This window comes from Calypte anna, chromosome 3, assembly GCF_003957555.1.
Source record: "Calypte anna isolate BGI_N300 chromosome 3, bCalAnn1_v1.p, whole genome shotgun sequence".
NCBI lineage: Eukaryota > Metazoa > Chordata > Aves > Apodiformes > Trochilidae > Calypte > Calypte anna.
This window is the reverse complement of record NC_044246.1, coordinates 68,995,540-69,018,240: the sequence shown is the minus strand read 5'-3', so window position 1 is coordinate 69,018,240 and position 22,701 is coordinate 68,995,540. Positions and strand designations below refer to the sequence as shown.

At 42.2% G+C, this 22,701-nt stretch overlaps 1 protein-coding gene across 1 annotated transcript; it reads right to left on the bottom strand.

The window, feature by feature from the left end:
• Positions 1 to 30: 30 nt before the first annotated feature.
• On the bottom strand, positions 31 to 22,409 carry TUBE1 (tubulin epsilon 1). The gene is made up of 12 exons (XM_008495557.2): positions 22,258 to 22,409; positions 22,108 to 22,181; positions 20,916 to 20,968; positions 18,837 to 18,894; positions 18,183 to 18,298; positions 17,044 to 17,165; positions 15,701 to 15,888; positions 14,709 to 14,884; positions 11,574 to 11,714; positions 9,937 to 10,077; positions 1,915 to 2,089; positions 31 to 501 (listed from the first exon to the last, which is right to left on the bottom strand). The coding sequence occupies exons 1-12, from the start codon at positions 22,280 to 22,282 to the stop codon at positions 343 to 345; spliced, it is 1,428 nt and encodes a 475-aa protein (XP_008493779.2). The 5' UTR covers positions 22,283 to 22,409; the 3' UTR covers positions 31 to 342.
• Between the last annotated feature and the right edge of the window lie 292 nt (positions 22,410 to 22,701).

Below are 22,701 nucleotides of genomic sequence, written 5' to 3'. Positions count from 1 at the left end.
ACCCACCTTTAGTTTATGTAAGCTGAAAGTCTGAGGGAAGAACTACATTTTTTGGCTGCTACAACCTCTCTTCTCTTTGCAGCGTATGGTGTATGAATTTAAAGTTAGGAATATTACTCTTACTGATACCCACCATAATTAGGAGCCTTCAAATCTTTCATATAGGTGGGGCCGTTCACTTAATATGATACCTCTCAGAGGTATCATAATGGCTCAGAGGGAGCCATTGTCCCAGTCTTATTTTAGAATGACAATAGCTTGGCATGCTGCAATTCATTCTGGTTAACTGAAGTGGTTGGATTCTTTGGGGAATTTCTTTACTTGAAGGAGTCAGTGCTTCCTTTAAACAGCTATCTTCAGTCTTGATGGATCTGTTTGAGGCCCACCTTTTGTGGCATCCAGTTCACTGTATTCTTCTATTAAGTCAGACAGAGATGACACTGCTTCAGAAAAACAACTTTGCTCCATCCCATCTATATGGAGATAATGATGAAGGTGAGCCTACGAGAATAAAAAGTTAGGTGTTATTCTTTTACTTAGCACCTAATGACTGACTCAATAAGTATCGTTCAGCCTACACTGAAGAGGGGAGTGCAGGCACTGTAGAAAGTAGTTTAAAGACATATCATTGACTTCCTTTGCTTAAATACTTGGCAGCTTTAGTAGCAATCTACTATTGAATCCCAGTCGATCATACTAATTTCTTAGACATCCATCTTTTCATATTCTCTCTTCTTGGCCACAGCTGAACAAACTGTGTATTTGGTTTATGTGGGAAGGTTGAAGCGGGCAAGGGGAGGTGCTGCAAGGGTGGCTTTTGTGAGAAGACACCAGAAGCTGCATCCATGTGGGTTAAAGCCAGTGTTTATCTGCTCCAAGATGGACCCAACTACTGGCCAAAGCTGAGCCCATCAACATTGTTGGTAATGCCTCTGTGATAACACTTATGAAGGGTGAAAAAGTGCAGCATAACAGCTGTGAGAAAGAGAAATGACAAAAATGTGAGAGAAACAGACCTGCAGACACCAAGGCTAGAGAAAAAGAAGAGAGAGGAGGTGCCCCAGGTGCTGAAGCAGATTCCACTGCAGCCTGTGGAAAAGACCATGGTGTACAAGGCTGCCCCTCTACAGCCTATGGAAGACCCTGGAGGAGCAGAGACACACTGCAGCTCACGGATGACCCCAAGCTGCAGCAGGTGGATGTGCCCTGAAGGAAGATGTCTCATGGAAAGTCCTTGCAGGAGGCTCCTGGCAGGAAATGCAGCCCATGAAGAGGAGCCCACAATGGAGAAGGCTTTCTGGTAGGGGGTGTTGGAGTAGTTCTTAAAGTACTGTACCTTGTGGAAGGGACCCCATGCTGGAGCAGGGGAAAAGGATAAGGAGGAAGGACTGGCAGATATGAACTGATACAGACTGATCAGAACCCCTATTCCCCATCAGCCTCTGCTGCTCACAGTGGAGAAATTGAACCTGCAACGAGTGTGTCTGTGTGTGTGTGTGAATGTTGTTTTAGTATTTTTTCTTGCCATCCTACTCTGTTATTAACTGGGAATAAATTAATATTCCTCAGGTCAAACTTGCTTTGTCCATGATGGTAACTGGTGAGTGACATTCCTGCTTATCATGACCCATAAGCTTTTCATCTTATTTTCTGCTCTGTCCCACTGAATGACAGATCAGTTTGGTGGGCATCAGACCGTCAGATACTGTCTCATTGCTGAAGAAATTAAGTATATTGCCTATTAGACACAGATTTATAATGGATGTACCCTTTTTAGAAGAAGCTGCTTGACTGATTCCTTAAAAGGTAACACAATCTTGGGCTGTTACTTTAAACATTCCCTTTTTATTTCCCAATAATGCAAAATACTAATGATTAAGGACTATGGATACTAAAACAACAATGGAGTTGTACCTTTTTCTTGTAGAGCTTCATAAATCTGTCTTTAAGTCCAATAAATGTTGGTTTCACACAGGTGTTGTTTGCTAAAGCCAAAAGGGAATGGGAATGGCCCACAGGAGGTACTGAGCACAAACCAGTTTTCCAGCCCTCTTGATTCCAGGAGACAAAGTGCAGCGAAGGTTTCAACCTGTAGGGCAAAAATTTACAGTTACTTAGGGGAAGTAAAAACACAAAGCTTAAATTTCCTTAGCTAACAAAGAGTTTGAAAAGATACAAATTAAAGCTTTCAGGACTAAGACAGTTATAACTAGATAACTAGCATTTTGCATAAGACATTTTAGAATTCAGACTAAAACAGTATGTCTATTTTAAATTCAAATGGCAACCACTACTTCTGTTTTGTTAATTTAATGTCTCAGGATTAAAAAAGTAAATATAAGCACCTGTTTCTACAAAAGGGACTGCAGGCACTCCAAGATTTAGGAGAGGGTCAGGTTAATACTGTGCAGGAACAATCAGCATACCTATAGTTTTGAAGTAAAATGCTTGCAGTTCTCAGAACTTTTCTCTGTGTGCCTGTAAAATCCATCCTGTATGTGAAGCTGGCCTGCCTTTCCTTTTTTAACTATGTTGATCAACAGCATAGAAGGCAGAAAACAGTGCTAACAATAAAGAGTTGTTAAAATAAGGGAAATGTCCTATCTACACAAAAGTAACCATGAGAGCAGACTTCAGTTCAGAAAAAACTCCTACTATAGAACCTACTGCCCAACACCCCTTACTGGCAGGAGACCTCTGGAAAGCTGAGCTTTGCTTTCTTTTGTGTTTCTGAGAGTGGGAGGAGCAGCACAGGGACATCTAGTCAGCTCCTGTTTTGGAAATCCAAGAATGCTGTGACTTATTCTTACTCATGAGTAAACTATTTTCTTAACTTCTGAAATTCAGGAAAACATTTGAGTAAACTGAGTTAGTATTGAAATTGTTCAGAAGAAAAGCAAGAGTGCTGGAATGTCCTGGTTTGGGCCAGGATAAAGGTGGTTTTCTGTTTCTGTACTTTTGCTTTTAGCTAAATCCCTTGTAAGTAGTTGCATTTGCTGAAATTAACAGCAAGTTTCTCAGACAGTGTATGTGCTTTTAGGACTGATAACACTTGATGTTTATAGTTACTGCTAGAGACTGGTATGCAGAGCCAAGGATACAGAGGCCCCACCTGAACCCTCCTTTAGGGAGGAACGGACAAGATAGATGCCAGAATTGACCAAACAGAGTATTCCATCCCATATACGTCACACTCAGTATAAATTTGAGGCATCACGTGGGCCGAGCCAGATCTTTTCCTGCTTCCCTTCCTTCACCCGGCATCCTGGAAGGATCCTGTCTGTTCATCTGCCTGTGGTCCTGATCCGTGCCAGCCCATATCTGTGTGTTCCTGCCTCCGGTTCCCAACTGCTGCCGACTCCAGGAGTCCAGCCTGGACTTTCCCAGGGCTGCCCTACAGCCTCGGTGGTGACGTGAGAGTTATTGGGGGAAAGGAGGGAGGAATGTGGTTTCCATTTTCCTGTATATTTGTATATATTTAGTAATTTTTTCCCTATTTACCATTACTGTTTCATTAAAGTTGTGTAGTTTAGTTTCCAACCCATAAGTCTCTCTCCCTTATTCTCTCTCCTTTCTTCATTGAGGGGAGAGAGAGATTAAAGAGAGCGTCTGTTATTCGGTTTAATTGCCGGGTCAGTGTTAAACCGTGACAGATTTATTGGCGCCCAACGTGGGGCCCGAGCTAATTGGCTCGAGTCCAGTTTAAATTTTGACTAAATTGCCTGAACAGTTTGAATTCCAACTCCAGTGAAAGAATGGCTTTCCTGAGCTGGAATCAGACCTTGTTCTTTGGAAATTTCACAGGGTTGGAGATTAAACCAATCGTGCCGTACCTTTGGTATTTAGGGTATGCAATCTGTCTTTTCGCAGCTGGAATTGCTGTTACTTTGTGGTTTGTCTTTCGTAAGAGCTGCTTAAGAACCATCATTGCAATATTGTCCTCAATACTGGTGTATATCATGGTGCATGGTGCAGTAGTGTATCATACAGAGATAAAAAACTTGGTTGGTAATTACACTCCCAGTTTTAATTTGGAAAATTATACCATTCCATCGTATTTTGGGCTGACTCCACCTGATTTTAGTAACAGTAGCATTTCATCTCTCAATCTTTTAGTGGGTGTTGTTAATCTCTCTCATATATTGGTGAGGAGTAACACAAAAACCACAGTAATGAGATTGAGTATGCCTTTTCGGAGGCCGAGAGTTGCTGCTCGGAGAGTGAGAGCTGCTCCTCGTACAGAGAGCACCCCCACTCCTGCCTCCCCAGCCGCTTCTCGCCCCCCCTCACGCAAGGGCACAACTCAGATAAGGCCGGCCAGCATCGCCAGTGTTTCTGCTTCAGCTCCAGTTGCTGTGTCTACTCCCACAGACACTGCTGCTGCTCAGAAAGCAAGCCCTGCTGCCACTGCTGCAGATGCCTCAGCCTCTCCCCCTCAGCCCACACAGTTACTTGTTAACCCTGTAACTAGGAGAAAAGGAAAACAAGGGAAATCAGAAACGAGCCGTAACCCTTCCAAGTCTGAACAAGATGACCAGGTGATAGAGGAAATAGAGGATAATGGCTCTCCTCCCAGACCAGGTAGAGCAGCTAGTGCAGAGTCAGATGAGGACTCAGACTCAGAATCTGCTCAGCTCTATTCCATGAGAGACTTGCGTACTCTGAGAAAAGATTTCAGCCGTTTTCCAGGTGAACCACTTCTCTCTTGGTTACTCCGATGCTGGAATGAGGGGGCTGCTACCATAACATTAACTCAGAAGGAAGCCAGGCAGTTGGGATCCCTGGCCAAAGATGCAGGTATTGATCGGGCATTTGGGGAAAAGGCTGGAACTACCAGCCTGTGGAAACGACTCTTGTCAGCTGTAAAGGAGAGATATCCCTATAAAGAGGAAATAGACTGCCCACAGATCAAAGCACGCAACCTTGGAAAAGCTATCAGGTATCTCGAAGAATTGGCTGTGCGAGATCTGATCTATAATAATGATGACATTGAAGATCCCTATCACGTACCATGCCCTAAACCTATGATGCAAAGGTTTGTGCATGCTGCACCACCACCTTTTAATCATACACTATCAGTAATGCTATGGGTTCCTGCAGAGACAGATACAACTGTGGGTGATGTGATTAAAACTGTACGAGAGTGTGAAGATGCTGTCATAGCCCCTTGTCGGGCCTGGGTCTCAGCTATCAAGAGAGCATCTGAGGAATGGCATTCACCCCTTTCTCCTCAGACAGACGGAGGACGCCCCATTGCAGCCATTAAGAGGAGACGCCCTCCTATGAGACAGAATCGAGAGAAACAGAAATCAGCAAGAGGGACCCTATGGGTAATCCTGTGTGAATGTGGGGAGGACATGAAAAAGTGGGACAAAAAACCTACTGCTGCCCTACAGGACCGAGTGATTGAGTTGATAAGTAAGCCAAAGGCAAAAGGAGGTCCTTCTAAAAAGATGGCTGCTCAAGTCTCCAGTGTAGAGTTACCCAATCCAAAAATGCTGGTGACTCCAGATCCATGCACATCAGGTGTGAGTACTGGGGATGCAAGCTCCAGTAATGCACATACTGACAATGCTGTATGTGCTCAAGCTTAGAGGTGCCCTGCCTCCAGCCAGGTGGAGGAGAGGGACAACCGAATCTATTGGATTGTGTGGATTCGATGGCCTGGCACATTAGAGCCACAAAAGTATAAAGCCTTGGTGGACACTGGTGCACAGTGCACCCTAATGCCATCGAATCAGAAAGGCACAGACTCCGTCACTATTTCTGGAGTGACGGGGGGATCTAAAGAACTGACTATTGTGAAGGCTGATGTGAGCCTCACTGGAATAAAGTGGCATAAACACCCAATAGTGACTGGTCCAGATGCTCCGTGCATCCTTGGCATAGACTACCTCAAGGGAGGTGATTTTGAGGACCCGAAAGGGTACCGCTGGTCCTTTGGTACTGCAGCTATTAAGACTGAGAATGCAGAATGGCTGCATACTTTGTTTGGCCTTTCAGATAAATCCTTTGTAGTGGGATTGCTGAGAACTACAAACCAGCGTCTGCCAACTGCTACTTCAGTAGTGCATCGTAGACAATATCGTGTCAACAGAGATGCTGTGGTCCCCATTCACAAGCTGATCCGGCAATTAGAGAGCCAAGGAGTGATCAGCAAGACTCATTCACCCTTCAACAGTCCTGTATGGCCAGTGAAAAAGCCAAATGGAGAGTGGAGGCTGACAGTGGACTATCGTGCCCTGAATGAGGTTACACCACCACTAAGTGCTGCTGTGCCGGACATACTAGAACTTCAGTATGAGCTGGAGTCAAAGGCAGCCAGGTGGTATGCCACTATTGATATTGCTAATGCATTTTTTGCTATTCCTATAGCACCAGAATGCAGAGCACAGTTTGCCTTCACCTGGAGAGGTGTCCAGTACACTTGGAATCGACTGCCCCAGGGGTGGAAACACAGTCCTACCATCTGCCATGGACTGATCCATGATACCTTGGAAAAGGGTGGAGCTCCAGAACATCTACAATACATCGATGACATCATTGTATGGGGTGACTCAGCAAAGGAAGTCTACGAGAAAGGTAAGAAGATAATTGAAATCCTCCTAGAGGCTGGTTTTGCTATTAAAAGGAGCAAGGTCAAGGGACCTGCACAAGAGATACAGTTTCTGGGAGTTAAGTGGCAAGATGGACGTCGCCACATCCCAATGGACGTGATTAACAAAAGAACTGCTATGGCCCCACCAACTACCAAAAAGGAAACTCAGTCCTTTTTAGGAACTGTTGGTTTCTGGAGAATGCATATTCCTCTTTATAATCAGATTGTGAAACCTCTCTATGAGGTTACCCGGAAGAAGAAAGACTTTAAATGGGGCTCAGAACAACAAGCTGCTTTTGAGAATATTAAACAGGAGATTGTGCAGGCAATGGCCCTTGGACCAATTCGAACAGGGCCAGACATCAAAAATATTCTTTACACCGGAGATGGAGGTGATGGTCCTTCATGGAGCCTCTGGCAGAAAGCTCCAGGAGAGACTCGAGGCCGACCTCTAGGATTTTGGGGTCGAAACTACAAAGGCTCCGAAGCCAACTACACAGCTGCTGAAAAAGAGATATTGGCCGCATACGAAGGAGTTAGAGCTGCTTCAGAAGTGATTGGTACTGAAGCACAGCTCCTCCTAGTGCCACGATTACCTGTACTAGGTTTTATGTACACAGGTAGAGAATCTTCCCATCATGCTACCGATGCCACCTGGAGTAAATGGATTGCTTTACTCTCACAGAGAGCTAGGATAGGAAGACTCAATCGTCCAGGAATTGTAGAAGCAATAACACATTGGCCAGAAGGCAAACACTTTGGAATGCCACCAGGAAAAGTGGTAAAACGGGCTGAAGAAGCCCCACCATATGACCAACTACCAGAGAGTGAGAAACAATATGCTCTTTTCACTGATGGATCCTGTCGTCTGGTAGGAGGCCATCGAAGGTGGAAAGCTGCCGTATGGAATCCTACACGACTAGTTGCAAAAACAGATGAAGGAGATGGTGAATCAAGTCAATTTGCAGAAGTAAAAGCCATCCAATTGGCTTTGGACATTGCTGAACAAGAAAAGTGGCCGAGACTTTATCTCTATACTGACTCATGGATGGTAGCAAATGCCTTATGGGGTTGGTTAAAGCAGTGGAAGCAAAACAACTGGCAACGTAGAGATAAACCTATCTGGGCTGCTGAACTTTGGAAAGACATTGCTATTAGGTTAGAGAAACTTGATGTAAAAGTGCGTCACGTAGATGCCCACGTACCTTCATATCGAGCTACCGAGGAACATCGAAACAACCAACGAGCAGATGAGGCTGCTCAAGTGTTCCAAATAGATCTGGACTGGGACCATAAAGGTGAACTGTTTTTGGCCAAATGGGCCCACAATGCTTCAGGTCATCAAGGCAGGGATGGAACATATCGATGGGCTCGTGACCGAGGGGTGGATTTATCTTTGGACTCTATTTCGCAGGTTATCCACGATTGTGACATATGTGCTGCAATTAAGCAAGCTAAAAGGTTGAAACCTCTATGGTATGAAGGGAGATGGTCAAAATATAGGTATGGGGAGGCCTGGCAAGTCGACTACATCACATTGCCTCAAACTCGCCAGGGTAAGCGCTATGTGCTTACAATGGTGGAGGCAAGTACAGGATGGCTGGAAACATATCCTGTGCCTCATGCCACAGCCCGGAACACTATCCTGGGCCTAGAGAAACAAGTCTTGTGGAGACATGGTACACCAGAGAGAATTGAGTCAGATAATGGAACTCATTTCAAAAATAGTCTCATAAATAATTGGGCCAAAGAACATGGTATTGAGTGGATATACCATATTCCCTATCATGCACCAGCCTCAGGTAAAATTGAAAGGTACAATGGACTGTTAAAAACTACCTTAAAAGCAATGGGTGGTGGAACTTTCAAAAATTGGGACAAGCACTTAGCAAAAGCCACCTGGTTAGTTAACACCAGGGGTTCCATCAATCGAGCTGGTCCTGCTCAGTCAGATCTTCTACACACAGTAGATGGGGACAAAGTGCCTGTGGTGCATGAGAAGAATCTGCTAGGGAAAACAGTTTGGATTTATCCTGCCTCGGGCAAAGGTAAACCCATTCGTGGGGTTGCTTTCGCTCAAGGGCCTGGACACACTTGGTGGGTGATGATGAAAGATGGAGAAGTACAATGTGTACCACAAGGGAATCTAACACTAGGTGAGAATTCCTAATTTCTGCTTGTTTAATTTAATCAGTAATGCATAGACTCTTTGGGAGTCATGAACTTGTATCCCACCATAACTACTGTTATGTGAACTGTTGCATAAACTAACAGTGTTCTATGAGTGTTTTTCAGGATGGTTTGGTGGTGATGAAACCAGAACTAGGTTCATCGGCTGGCATCCAGTAACTTCCTTGAAATTACCATCTGCAACCTGCAACTTGTGGACCATGGACATGAACTGTGAAGACTGGTCCTTCTTTTGAGAATCTGCTACAATAGATGAACATCTGCAATTGTAGACTGAATTACTTAGTGAATTTTAGCACTGAGAGATAGTAATAATTTGTGTATAGATGTGTTTAAGGATAAGAGTTAGTAATGATTAGAGTATGACGCAAATGGTATGGAATAAGGGGTGGAATGTCCTGGTTTGGGCCAGGATAAAGGTGGTTTTCTGTTTCTGTACTTTTGCTTTTAGCTAAATCCCTTGTAAGTAGTTGCATTTGCTGAAATTAACAGCAAGTTTCTCAGACAGTGTATGTGCTTTTAGGACTGATAACACTTGATGTTTATAGTTACTGCTAGAGACTGGTATGCAGAGCCAAGGACACAGAGGCCCCACCTGAACCCTCCTTTAGGGAGGAACGGACAAGATAGATGCCAGAATTGACCAAACAGAGTATTCCATCCCATATACGTCACACTCAGTATAAATTTGAGGCATCACGTGGGCCGAGCCAGATCTTTTCCTGCTTCCCTTCCTTCACCCGGCATCCTGGAAGGATCCTGTCTGTTCATCTGCCTGTGGTCCTGATCCGTGCCAGCCCATATCTGTGTGTTCCTGCCTCCGGTTCCCAACTGCTGCCGACTCCAGGAGTCCAGCCTGGACTTTCCCAGGGCTGCCCTACAGCCTCGGTGGTGACGTGAGAGTTATTGGGGGAAAGGAGGGAGGAATGTGGTTTCCATTTTCCTGTATATTTGTATATATTTAGTAATTTTTTCCCTATTTACCATTACTGTTTCATTAAAGTTGTGTAGTTTAGTTTCCAACCCATAAGTCTCTCTCCCTTATTCTCTCTCCTTTCTTCATTGAGGGGAGAGAGAGATTAAAGAGAGCGTCTGTTATTCGGTTTAATTGCCGGGTCAGTGTTAAACCGTGACATGGAATTACAAACCTTTCAATATTTCTGCGAAGATCTGAAACCTGCACATTTCCTCGGACAAGAAGTGCACAGGCAAGGTAGAGGCTGTGCTTTGGATCTGCTTGAATTAGTTGATGATCTCTACTAAAAGCATCTGAAAACATCTGATCCAACCTAGGTGGAAAGAAAACAAAAAGTTACCTATTCATTAAAGCAGGCTACAAAATTTATTCAGAATGCCCCTCTTCAGGGTTTGAAAATTCACAAAAATCTGGGAGTAAAGGTGCAGTTAACCCAGGGCTGTGAATAACAGGAAAAAGATTCAAACCTTTGTGTATACATATGTTGACACTAGTAATTTTTTTAAAATAGACTATGTTCATTTTTCCTTGTCTTCTCTCATGCTACAACCTACTGTTGAGTCTGAAGTCAGAAAAGTGGATAGAAATTTCCTTTATTAAGGAAAATTTAGATCAATGGTTACTAAGTATTAAAACATGTAGAAGAATTTAAATACCTGAGGTTCTGGTTATGGCAGTTTGAGTCTCACTGTTTGTGAAGGATCTGACAACGAATACCTAAGTACTGCTGACCCTTATAGAACTGTTACACTTTACCATTTTAGAGTATCAATGAATCATAAAACTGTATTAATTTTGACCAATGATTTAGGAAAAGACAGACTATGTTTATTAGAACTCAATCATGAATGCTTCAAAAGATGACACAACAGATCATATTCTTCCTCTCTTCATGTCCTTAAGCAAATTCTACTGTCCTTTGTGATATCAAAGATAGTATCTACAGGAGGCCTCTATGAAACTGCAATATCTAAGCTATTCTTTCAATTTGTTCCAAACTCTCTTCATCTATCATCCCTACTTCTTTTTCTCTAATAACCTCTGCCACAATCTGTCTATTAGAAAGGAAATAAATAAGGGAGACAAAAAATGCTATCATTCCCATCTCATTCCAAACATGATTGACTGAGTATCTCCCCATTGCCTGTTACCTTTCCCCTAGCACTGTATTTTTCTCTTAGGGTATGATTTCAGGAGATACAACCGATTGTCACACCTTGCTGTCACTGAAAAGGTGTGATCCTGCCCTCTGCTCCTCTTTGAATTCCTCCATCACTAACCTTTAGCTATCTATGTAGATGGACCTTTTGTTGACTGAATTTAGCACAGGAAAAAAACCCCACGAAATCCATTTGCACTGGTTATTTTTCAACACGGGATAATTAATCTCACAAAAATTGATAAGTATCAACTTACTGTTACAATAAGCTGTTAAATAGGTTCACTGCATCTCTAGCCTGATGCCATTACTTCCCAAGGAGTTTAGTTTAATTCCTCGTTCGTCTTCACAGCATTTTGTGAGTGAGCTGCAGATAGTTACTCAACTTGTGGTGTGGTTTCTAAGTAATACATTTTTTCCAACAGAAACATTTCCCAGCAGAGATAACAAAAATACATTTCAATTTTACTTGCTTAATATTACAGAGAAAAGGGACAAAGAATGTTCTCAAAATCAGCAGGATGAATTTGAAAATCTGGAAAACTTAAAGCTTGTAGTTTTACTACAGGAAAAAACTTAAAAAATGAAAACTATGGAAGAATCAGAAATTAATCTTCAAGTCTAAAGCTTCCATAAGAACTTTTTCTTACCTTCTAGAAGGTACATTAACATCAGCCAGTGTATACAGAGGAGTCAAGCTTGAAACCAAGTAATGAAGTCGAGGAAATGGAACCAAATTCATGCTGATTTCATTAAGATCCATGTTGAGGGAACCTTCAAACCTAGCAGAGCTGAAAAATTAAACAGCTGTTATAAACCAAGCAAACTACTTTTATAAGGTAAACATTCATTATGTCTATTTTTCAATTGTTCCCTACAATAAAACAGTAAATAACGGAGTATTAACAAACTGTTCGTGTATACTAAGCTTTTCATGTTCACTAAGTTTTCCTGTGCAATGTGCTCTAGGTCATCTTGCTTTAGTGGAAGAGTTGGGCTAGATCTCTAGAGGTCCCTCCAGCTCTGCAAATTCTGCAGATCACATTTGTCAGTAGAAATGTCATAGCTTATTTCCTTACACTTCTCTTAATCTCTAGGAATGAGACCTTCTATTTCCCTCACCGTAGTCTTTAGCATGGATTTTCAGTATGTGGACATAGCTGCTGAATACCAGTTCTAATCAACAGGATATAATCAAATGTGCATAACTTAGCATAACTGGCAAGCTGTTTAAAAGAAAAGCAGACCAGTATCCAGAAGTCCATTTCACCAGGATTTTCTTATAGCAATAGACAGTTAGAAGCAACAATGGTTTGATTTGGCACTGTATGTCAAATCATACAGTTGGTCTATAAAGGCAAACTTGCCTGGGCTCCATTAAACATTAATGGAAGACACTATATTTCTGCCTATTGGCCTTCTCTTACTTCAGTTCCAAGACTGTCCATGGCTACAGCAACACAACAATCTGAGTGTTTCCAAATACTTCCAAATACTTTAAAAAGAGGAGACTATTTGGGGAGTTTTTGGAAGAAAATGGACATGTGAGCAATCCTGACTATTTAGCTTTAGCAAGGGGGAGCTAAGGGCCTTGAGGCCCAGCTGCAAGGTTATTAAAAGATCAGCTACGGGCAAAAGATAAGGGAGTTGGCAGCAGAAAAGAAGAAGAGCAGGATGGGAAAGCACCACATAGACAGCACATACACAATTGTATTTAACCAGTTAGATAGTGCCCTCTGGCCTAATGAAGAATGTGCAGTACCAATCAGCAATATGCTTCTATTACCTTACCAGCCTGACTGCGTATGAAAGGGCTACCGCTACTCTCAAGAAACGGCAATACTTGATTCTAATCATCTGCGTGTTGTCCACTGCGCTCCTCCCGACAAACGGTGCCCCAAACAGGGACCCTGAATTGCTGGGAGCTGCTTCACGTGACGGCTAATCTGGACGGCGGGAAACGCGGGCGGGAACTGGCACTGTTTGGCAATCGCGGCAGGGCCTAGAAGGGAGCTGGCCACTCACCCCCGTAAGGTAGGCACTGCAAACCTAAGAAAAATGCAGAGGCGGCAGTGCTGTGACCACATAGTATACTCTCTGAGGGATTCCTGGTAATCCAAAACAGATCCAGGAGCCGGGCTTTAACTATACTGGTGTTTGCCGGAGAACGAGGGAAATGCAGACAGAGGCGGCAGTGTCGTTACTAGATATACTGACGAATGCTCAAAATAGAGACTCGACCTCTAAGCAGTTATTGGAGACACCTAAAATACCCCCACCAGCAGCACCTGCGGGGGCTATATTGATTCAAGCTCAGCCACCTGTGCCATCTGACCCTGCGCTTCCGACAAAAAGTAAAAATGGGACCGAGAAGCAAAACCAAAAGCTACCGAAAACACCACCGCCACCAGAACGGTCGGAGGACCCAGGGGGAGAGAAGCCGGAGAACACGGGCGACGAATCTCACAATGCAGACCCCACCACTCCTGCCCGCCTGTCGTGGCTCCCAGCCGCTCTGCCACCGCTGCCGTCCTCTCCACCTCCACTGCCTGATTTATCTTCTCGACCAGCGTTGCCTTCAAACTGTCCTGCGCTCCCCCTCTCAACACCGGCAATGCCTGCTATAGAGCAACAACCAAAGGAAGAGCTGGGACTCGCAGACAAGCAATGAAGCGAAGTACTCAAAAAACTGAAAGAACTGGAGACCAAGGATGAGTATACCTCTGACAAAAACCTCAGTTTTTGCTGGAAGCGAGCTGGCCACTCACCCCCGTAAGGTAGGCACTGCAAACCTAAGGCAAATGCAGAGGTGGCAGTGCCGTGACTCAGTAGCATACTCTCTAAGAGAGGGATTCCTGGTAATCCAAAAGAAATCCAGGAGCTGTGCTTTAACCAGACTGGTATTTGCCGCAGTCTCCATTTTTGCGCTCTTCCCAGCCAATCGTCGGGAAACGTGGACGGGAGTTGGCCCTGCCTGGCAATCGCAGCAGGAGCTGGAAGGGAGCTGCCCACTCGCTCCCGTAAGGTAGGCCCTGCAGCAAACCCGACGGAAATGCAGACAGAGGCGGCAGTGTCGTTACTAGATATACTGACGAATGCTCAAAATAGAGACTCGACCTCTAAGCAGTTATTGGAGACACCTAAAATACCCCCACCAGCAGCACCTGCGGGGGCTATACTGATTCAAGCTCAGCCACCTGTGCCATTTGACCCTGCGCTTCTGACAAAAAGTAAAAATGGGACCGAGAAGCAAAACCAAAAGCTACCGAAAACACCACCACCACCAGAATGGTCGGAGGACCCAGGGGGAGAGAAGCCCGAGAACACGGGTGACGAATCTCACAATGCAGACCCCCCTGCTCCTGCCCGCCTGCCGCGGCTCCTGGCTGCTCTGCCACCGCTGCCGTCCTCTCCACCTCCACTGCCTGATTTATCTTCTCGACCACCGTTGCCTTCAATCTGTCCTGCGCTTCCCCTCTCAACACCAGCAATGCCTGCTATAGAGCAACAACCAAAGGAAGAGCTGGGACTCAGAGAGAAGCAAAATGGAAGACATTATATTTCTGCCTATAAACTTTCTCTGACTTCAGTTCCAAGACTATCCATTGCTACAGCATGACCACAGAAATCTGAGTATTTCCAAATACTTCCAAATACTTAAAAAGGAGGAGAATTACATGAAATGGAAAATAATTAATTGTGTCTGAGTTGATGCATGAGTGTAATTTTGAAGCACACACCGCCTCTACAGTACTACTTTCAAGAGGAATATCCTGTCACTTTACCTTGTCAGGTTCAGCAGCAAGTTGGCTACAATATTATTCATTGCATCAAATGGCTTCTCTGGTCCAGTTTTTGCACTGCCAGCACTTGATGTTACTAAGCTATTTTGCTTCACAGTTGAACCCAGCTTCCCAGAGTTGATCATCTGATGAATTTTATTAACTATATCAAACAGAGACTTTAAGAGAAAAAGAAAACCACAAAACAACATACATAAAGTCATGAGGACACATCTTTCAAAATAAGTACCTCAGTTTTTCATTTCAATTCATCTTAAAGAAAAAGCTAAAATATGATACTGTTAATTCAAAGATTATAGTTTGAATACATCTGAGTTCAACCTTTTATCAATTCCAATTGGTTCTAAAAGTTTGTTTGTTATATGTCACAAACATGTACACAGCTTGACTCAGAAGTTTGAATTTTATGGAACTACTTAAAATCCTTGTCTTCTAAAATTACACTTTAAAGTCTCATAATTCCAGTGAAAGTAAAAATAAGTTCTTTAAATATATTTTACTTTGTTTTGCTTTTCTTTCAATTAGGAAGACAGCTATCAAAGGTAAATTCAGATGAGTCTAGTGGTTTGTGTGGTCAGTTATGCTTAAGATGCCCATATCATTAATGAATAATGTCCAGTCTATTGGAGTGTGGTTAGTCACCTCCCTTGCAGGCCTCTGCTAATACTATGCATAAATTAATTGCTAAAAGAATAAGACACTCATTCTCAGTAAACAGAAGCTTCTCTCTGTTTATCTTGAAATAGACATGAAAAGTATCACACTACACTACTTTGAAGGTGCAGAGAAACTGTTTAGTGATACTCAGAATTTTAAAAGTTTGCAAGTGGCTTAGGACTTCAATTATTATTTAGAAAAATTCAATTGTCCTTTTTAAGAATTGGCACCTAAATGAATGCACAAAAGGAAAAAACAGTTCCTATGTGCAGTCTCATAATAAAAAGAAAAAGCTTACTGAAATAAAATATTCTTACTTCATTCTCTATTGGTAGTACACAGTCTGCATGTTCATTAAGCTCCTTCATAGCCAGAACACTGTTATATGGAGACGTAATAACATCATCTTCACCAGAGGGATAAACTGAAGTAACAAATCTATATACTTCTGGGAATTCATCCTCAAGCAAATTTAGTACAAAAGTTCCAAGACCAGATCCTGTCCCTAATTATGAAAGAAGAGAGAAAAAGATAAAAGGTTCCCCATGTTATCATAAGCCTTAAATCTCATATGTCAGAAACACACAACTTTTTAATTATATATATATATATATGCATATATATATATATATATGAATATTTTCTGAAGCATTTGGCTGACAGTGGAGGCTACTCAGATGTAAATTCAGGCAGTAATATTTTCTGACAGACAGAAGAATAATTAAGTGACAAAAGTATTCCCTGTAATACAGAATGACATAAAAACTTAAGAAAATTCTGCAAACAAGTCCTATGACATAATGAACATTTTTCTGACCTAGTATTTTTATTTCTTATTTTAAAATCTTTAATTTGAATTATGACATAAAACATGTTTAAAAGCCCTTAACTGCCCTAAACAATTATTTACTTTCCTTTTGGAGTTTTATGCGTTTTTTTCACTGTCCAGTCAGAAGAGAATAACTGGTTTCCCCCAGTACACACTTTTTTCCCCCACTAGCATCAAGCACATGGCACCGAGTTCAAAATAGAGAACTGAATGGAGGACAGAAAAAAAGGCCCTTGACAAAAGTCTTGCTTTATATTAAAAGCTATCTTCTGTCTCCTTTTCCACATCATAACCAGTTATAATACACTCTCTTAATGTTTCTGGGGAAGGAAGGCTTAGTAGCAAAGTAACAACAATATGGTCACTTCAAGGGATTCTCTCTCCTGATTTATTTACAAAGCAGCTTGAGCAGATTAAAGGAAGAAAAATAGTTTTCTAATCTTGCTCAACTTTAGAAACTCTCCTTCAAAACTTTTGGAAAACTCCTTCTGCATGATCTGAAGTAACTTACTCAAAACAACAGTGGCAGTGCTTTGACGCCACTGTCTCTTCTTCTGATCAGCAATACCTCAGCATTTCCCTGTATTTGGTGCCTGTATTTAAAAATGTAGCTGTATTTTTGTTCTGGGTAGCAATTACCTTAGTTCATGATTAGGGTTCCTTAGTGCTCTAACAAAAAATAATAAATAATTATAGGTCCACTTAATTGGACTTAATTTTTTAATTCTGCATTATTAATCATGTGTATTATTGCATCAGTCTTCTTTTCAAGACTCAGGGTTTTCTTTTTCACCTGTGCAATCATATTAACCATAAAAAAAAACTACTTACCACCACCCATAGAATGAATTATAAAAAAACACTGTAGACAGTCACAATGTTCTGCAGTTTTCCTCAGCTTTTCCATGATGCTTTCCTGGTACTGACAGCCATATAGCTTATGACCTACAGCCCTAAAGATATGAAAAGTACTTTTAAAAAATTCCAACTATCAATCTTTCAGTTTTTTATTTTAACTCCCCCTGTCTGCTATTTTACAGTTCAGAATCCAGAGCTAGGTGCAACTCCTGTGAGAGCTGCTAAACTGTGACTACATAATGTGAATATGGGAATCAGGACATGGTTTTCATTTTGATGAGGCAAGCAGCACTAAATTCACAGCTCTGGAGTGCACACTTGTCTTTGTACTGATAAGAAAATTAACTCTTCTACTGGATGATAAAATTGTAATTATGAAATGAAAGTTACATGTTCCTTTATAATAAGGCTATCCCCATGAAGCATGTGTACTCATCTTCATTTTAGTATGCAAATCAATTGCTTCCACTTGTAAAAAACCCCAAACAGTTGATTTATACCAAACAGCTCATTTTCAACACAGATGCATGCTAGATGGTAGGTACAGTTACAGGATGCTTTATTCCCTGGTTTGCACTTTCTTCCAGTATATTTACTAATGATTTGCTTTTTAGTCTGTAATACACTGAATATTATTAGAGGCACATAAAGGGTCTTGGTGAAAAACTGGGATTCATTATTTTAATCTATGTTTTTCTGAATTTCTCTTTTTGGTAGTATCATTTATATGCACAAAGCCAGACTCTGCGGTGCTTCAAAATCAGAATTTGTTCATGTATCTCATTTCCACACAAGTTGCACAGTCTCAAACTAGATTATGGCTTTAACGGAGCAATGGAAACAGCTGAATACCAAAGAAACAAAAATAAAAAGCATGCTCTTTTGAAAAAGAAAATAAAATAGAGGAAGAAAAAACAGACAAAATCAGAATTATCCTTCTGTAAAAGGTTTTTCAAAGCCCTCCTCCAGGCAACAGCGACTCCAAAGTTTACTGGGAACAGGCTACAGCTCCCCAGGTGCAGTAGAAAAAACTAGAAAGCTACTCTTATAATTCCCTATTTCAAATGCCACCTAATTAGTTGCTATGAAATGCTTTCTGAAGAGGTTCTCACCAGTTGTTTCCTGAACCAGAAACATCTGTGATAAGCTGCTTGCTATCAAACACATCCCTCAATGGGCCCTGCAGAATTTCATTTACCACACCCTCCTCCATATCAATCAACAGCGCCTTTGAGAAAGGAAAGAATTAAAACTCAGTCAGTAAGCAAACCACTCTTCAAAATAATCACACAAAGAAAGATTCAGTTAATATTGTAAATAATTTTGTTCTTTTTACTGTGCTACAGAGAAACTTCCAGTCAACACCTAGAAAAACCAGAAGATTGACTAGATTCACCTTGGCTGATTACTAGAAGTTGGCAAATGGGACAGTGTTTCAGATTATAAAATTTTGTTAAAATTGCACTAAGTTTTATGTTTCAAATTTTCTTGCTTCTTAATCACTTAAGACAACTCAAAGAAACCAATTCCTTGGAAAATACAAATAAAAACATGGTTGGTAACATCTGCAATAGTTTTATTACAATTCTAAGTTAAATTACTCAACAAGACTTTCAGCAACTAAACTGAACCATAAAAGTTACAATTTTTGACTATTCAAAGTAGTACTTATAAGCATACACAATTATAAAGACCTTACGAAAATTTTTACAGAGATGGACATAAATATGCATTGTAAAAAGAAAGACCTTTATCGATTGCCTTACTCGTGCTTTTAAAGAGCAGATTTTTCCTTTTGAAATGTCAGGACCATCACTACCACTTCTGGAAAAAAATAAATATCCAAGCTCAGAATTGTAATAGAAAATAATGCAATACATATTAGAATAAAATTCCCTCCTCAGTCTTATGTGTTTAGAGGACTCTTACAATGAAAACAAAGAGAAACACTCTGACCATGCTGTTAAGAAATTCCTTAAGTAATGAAATTACAAGACAGAATCTCAATCAGAAATATCTTAACCAATACTTCAGGAAGCTGAAAAGGTTAAGTACTGAAAGTTTAGTCTCAGCTACAGCCTCTGCTCTGAGGTAATTCTACAAGCACTACCAACACCTGAGAGGGTTATCTTCTATTCAGCATGTGGTATGTCTGCATCCTATGACAGAACATGGTACCACTATCATTTCTATGTCCAGCACTGCATTACTGCACAAGGTGTGAAAGCTGTGTACCTGCACCAGATGCTTCCCATAAGTTGAGCAGCTCACAGCAGCCTTCAGCACTCATGAGATTACTCTAACCTACACAGCTCCCTATACCAGTCCACCCTACCACTAATAAATCCAGCTAGAGAAGTTCTATTTCTGTTCAGGGACTGATAAAAGTCAAAGTGGAAGAAAAATGACTGAAATCAACACTTCCTTCTCTTGCGATTGTCTTTGTGATCTTTTGTGCCAGCCCATACTTTCAATTACTTTGATTCAATTGCTGAAAAAATCCTTGCATTCCCTAGAATCCCCTAGGCTTAAGACATGCACTTCTCATATAAAATCATAGATATGCAGAAGCACGTTTCCAATATTACCCAGTTTAATAAACATTGTAACAGAAGAAAAGTCTCTGGTTCTGCCAGAGTGTTGCTTATAGTTGTTTCTGACAGGACAACCCGTCTGGATTAATTATTTTGAACCACAGTATGGCAAAGCATAGATGGTTGAAGTTTGCCACTGTTATGACAGTTTTATGCCTGCAATGACCTGCAAGGTGAACCAGTTCTTTCTGATAAAACTGAAACAAACCCCACAATAATAAGAAGGAGCCAAAACCAAAGCCAGAACAGAAGAATTTGAAACTTCTCTCCCTAACTAAATTGTGGTTCAAGGCTGCAGTTAAAAGCAGGAACAATTTCAAAAGGAAAATGAAAAACTCTTGGAACACTAAAGATTTGAATAACCATTCTTTTGTTTCACAGACAGGGAAGTCTGCCTTTAATCTTCTACTGTATTGAGGTAAGTCCTCCCTCCTTAGAGACAAAAAGCAGATTTGGTGGCTTCACTGGGCACTTACAGAAACATAGGCACTGTTTAAAACCAAATTTTTTTAGTTACAAAGAAACACCAAAAACCCAAGATATTCTAGGAAATGCCCACAAGGAAGTGCAATGATGAATTCCAATGCACCTGCATGTTCTTTCAAAGAGGTAAATTTTGAAACAAAACAATTAGTATTTCAATGTAGTTAAAACTGCATGCTATGCTGCAACCTAGCCATATGATGTAAGAAAACAGAGGGTGGTCAAGAGCTTTTTAATTAATAAAAACACAACAGTAATATTCAAGTGCACAACTACTTTATTTGTGCTTTTGTAACCGATAGATCAGAGATCACTGAATGATCTTAAGGGTATGAGTTGGGTAACTTCCAAAAAAATAAATATCACAGCCATCACTCCCATATTAGCCAGATAAAAGTGATTTAAAACTGACACAACCTTTTCTGACTACTTTGTATACAATTCCTCTTACAACTCTTCAATAAATGCTGCTAAGCTGACATTCAGAAGGCTTGCAGCCTGATCATGAATCACAACAGCAAAAGCTATCAGATCCTCATTGCCCTTTTCTGGGACAGAGGAAAACAATCCCAAACTCTTTCAACACCTCTAACTAATGCAGTAACTCATTAAAAAGGAAAGGTAAAGCTGGCATTGTGAGGAGAATGAAAAATTCCAAAACTTTTTCTAGCACAGACTGTGACATGAGACCAAGAAAACTGTAAATTAAGTTAGAATTGTTGATCTACTTGTGTAAAAGTCATGAACTGCTTGTTAAAAAAGACTCACCTTGTATCTACGTTCCTAAAGAAACTGCTCAATGCTTCATCATAAATTCCTTTCTAAAACGAAACATGATACATAGTGTCATAAATTCTCCATAGAATAATTTAAGTTGGAAGAGATCCCTCCTCTCAAAACAGAGGGAACATTTGTGTTGACTCCAACTATCTCTAGTTAGCACTCACTGAAGAACAATCAGCTTCATATTAAAAATTTTCAGGAGCATGTAACTAGGAAATCATATTTTCAGCACAAGATTAAACAACTCCTGCCTTAATTTCTAAAGATTTAGGATTTTACTTAACATCCCAATGTAATTACTGAGTATCTGTTGCTTATCTCACTCAGTTAATCAGTGAAACAACACTCAGTTGTGTCCATGATGTGCTGAAGTGCTGAAAAAGGAAAGTGCATTACACTGCATATCAAGTTCTTAAACTTCATGCTGAGGGTTGGTGTAGAAATGACTTACCTTGCCATAAAGCAAAAGACACCTGGCAAGTCAAAATGCTTTAACATTATTTTTAAGACTGCTAACCATACTCCTAAGGGCCTGAAGAAGCAGAATTTGCAAGTCACTGTTGCCTAGAATACTAAAACCAAGAGGTTCTCCATATCCACACAAACTTCATCCATTGCCTTTTTACAGCAGAAGGCATGGAGAAGGACTGCTCATCATCAGCTGTTAATATACGGAGCTTACCAGGAAACAGTATCTTCAGAGTCATGGCAAAACCATTGGATCTTTGATCAGGGTACTCAGCACAATCCTATATCCTCTTAAGTACTATTTTGGTCAGCACACCAGGGCACTGAGTCTGTACTACACCATGTAGCAGGTGCTAGCACGAAAAGGATGGGTTTCAGTGGGCTGCTTTCGGACCAGGGGCCAAGAACCTGCACTGGAGAACCCTGTTTTCACTGACTGCCTCAAAACCGTCAGCAAGCAGGGAGACATCCCAGACCTGAATCCGAGATGAAACAGCATAAAAACCTGGGGATACTTTTTTGTTTTTCAAAGTGGCCTTAACACGATCAAACAAAACACACTGCTTTCCAGGCACAAGAAAACACAGGCAGCCAGGGCCACTGCGGCCTCCCCACGCCGAGAGCGGCAGCCGCCTCGCTCCCTCGGCCGCGCCGCCCTCCTCCCGCCGGGAAGGGCCCGTGGGGTGAGGGGATGCAGCGGCGCCGTTACCTTGTTGACGGCAGCGTGCTCCCGCAGCGCCAGGTCCCAGAAGCGGCACCCCACCTGGTTCCCGCACTGGCCCACTGCAAAGGGGGAGAGACAGGGGTCAGGCACAGGGAGGGGGGCGAGGGGGCGGAGGCCAGCGCCACAACCCCTTACCCTGCACCACCACTGACTGCGTCATGGCGCGGCAGCTGCCTCCTCTTTCGAACTCGGCGCCTTAACGGCCGCGGCGGAGCGGGATGAGGTGGCGGCGGGCGGTCTCCATCGACGTAGCAGCCTCCTTCCTCCCCCGTCTCACCTGCGGTGGAACGTCCCAGCCATTGGTTTCGCTGCCGGCGTTCGCTTCCCACCCAGGGCGACTGGAGCGTTCCACTAGGGAGCGGGGGGGTATGTGGGGGTGAAGCTGTGCCGGGCTGGCGTGAGGGGCGGGGCGTCCCAACGGCAGCCGGGCTGAGGGAAAGGTGGTTGGGTGCCCTTCCTGAGGGTGGTGGTGGCGGAGGCGGTTTCTGAAAGGCTCAAGGTTTTGTTTAAAAGTGTGCACTGAGAGCAGCTGAGCGAGCGGCGAGGTGTCTGTTCGCCTGTTTGGCGGTACGGGAACTT

What these genes read in the sequence shown, in the direction of transcription:
- TUBE1 (XM_008495557.2), bottom strand. Translation starts at nt 22,282, where the DNA reads ATGACGCAGTCAGTGGTGGTGCAGG. An exon ending in AGCACGCTGCCGTCAACAAG is followed by an intron (nt 20,969 to 22,107) that starts GTAACGGCGCCG and finishes GTTTCGTTTTAG; the next exon opens with AAAGGAATTTATGATGAAGC. An exon ending in AATTCATTCTATGGGTGGTG is followed by an intron (nt 15,889 to 17,043) that starts GTAAGTAGTTTT and finishes TTTCATAATTAG; the next exon opens with GGACAGGATCTGGTCTTGGA.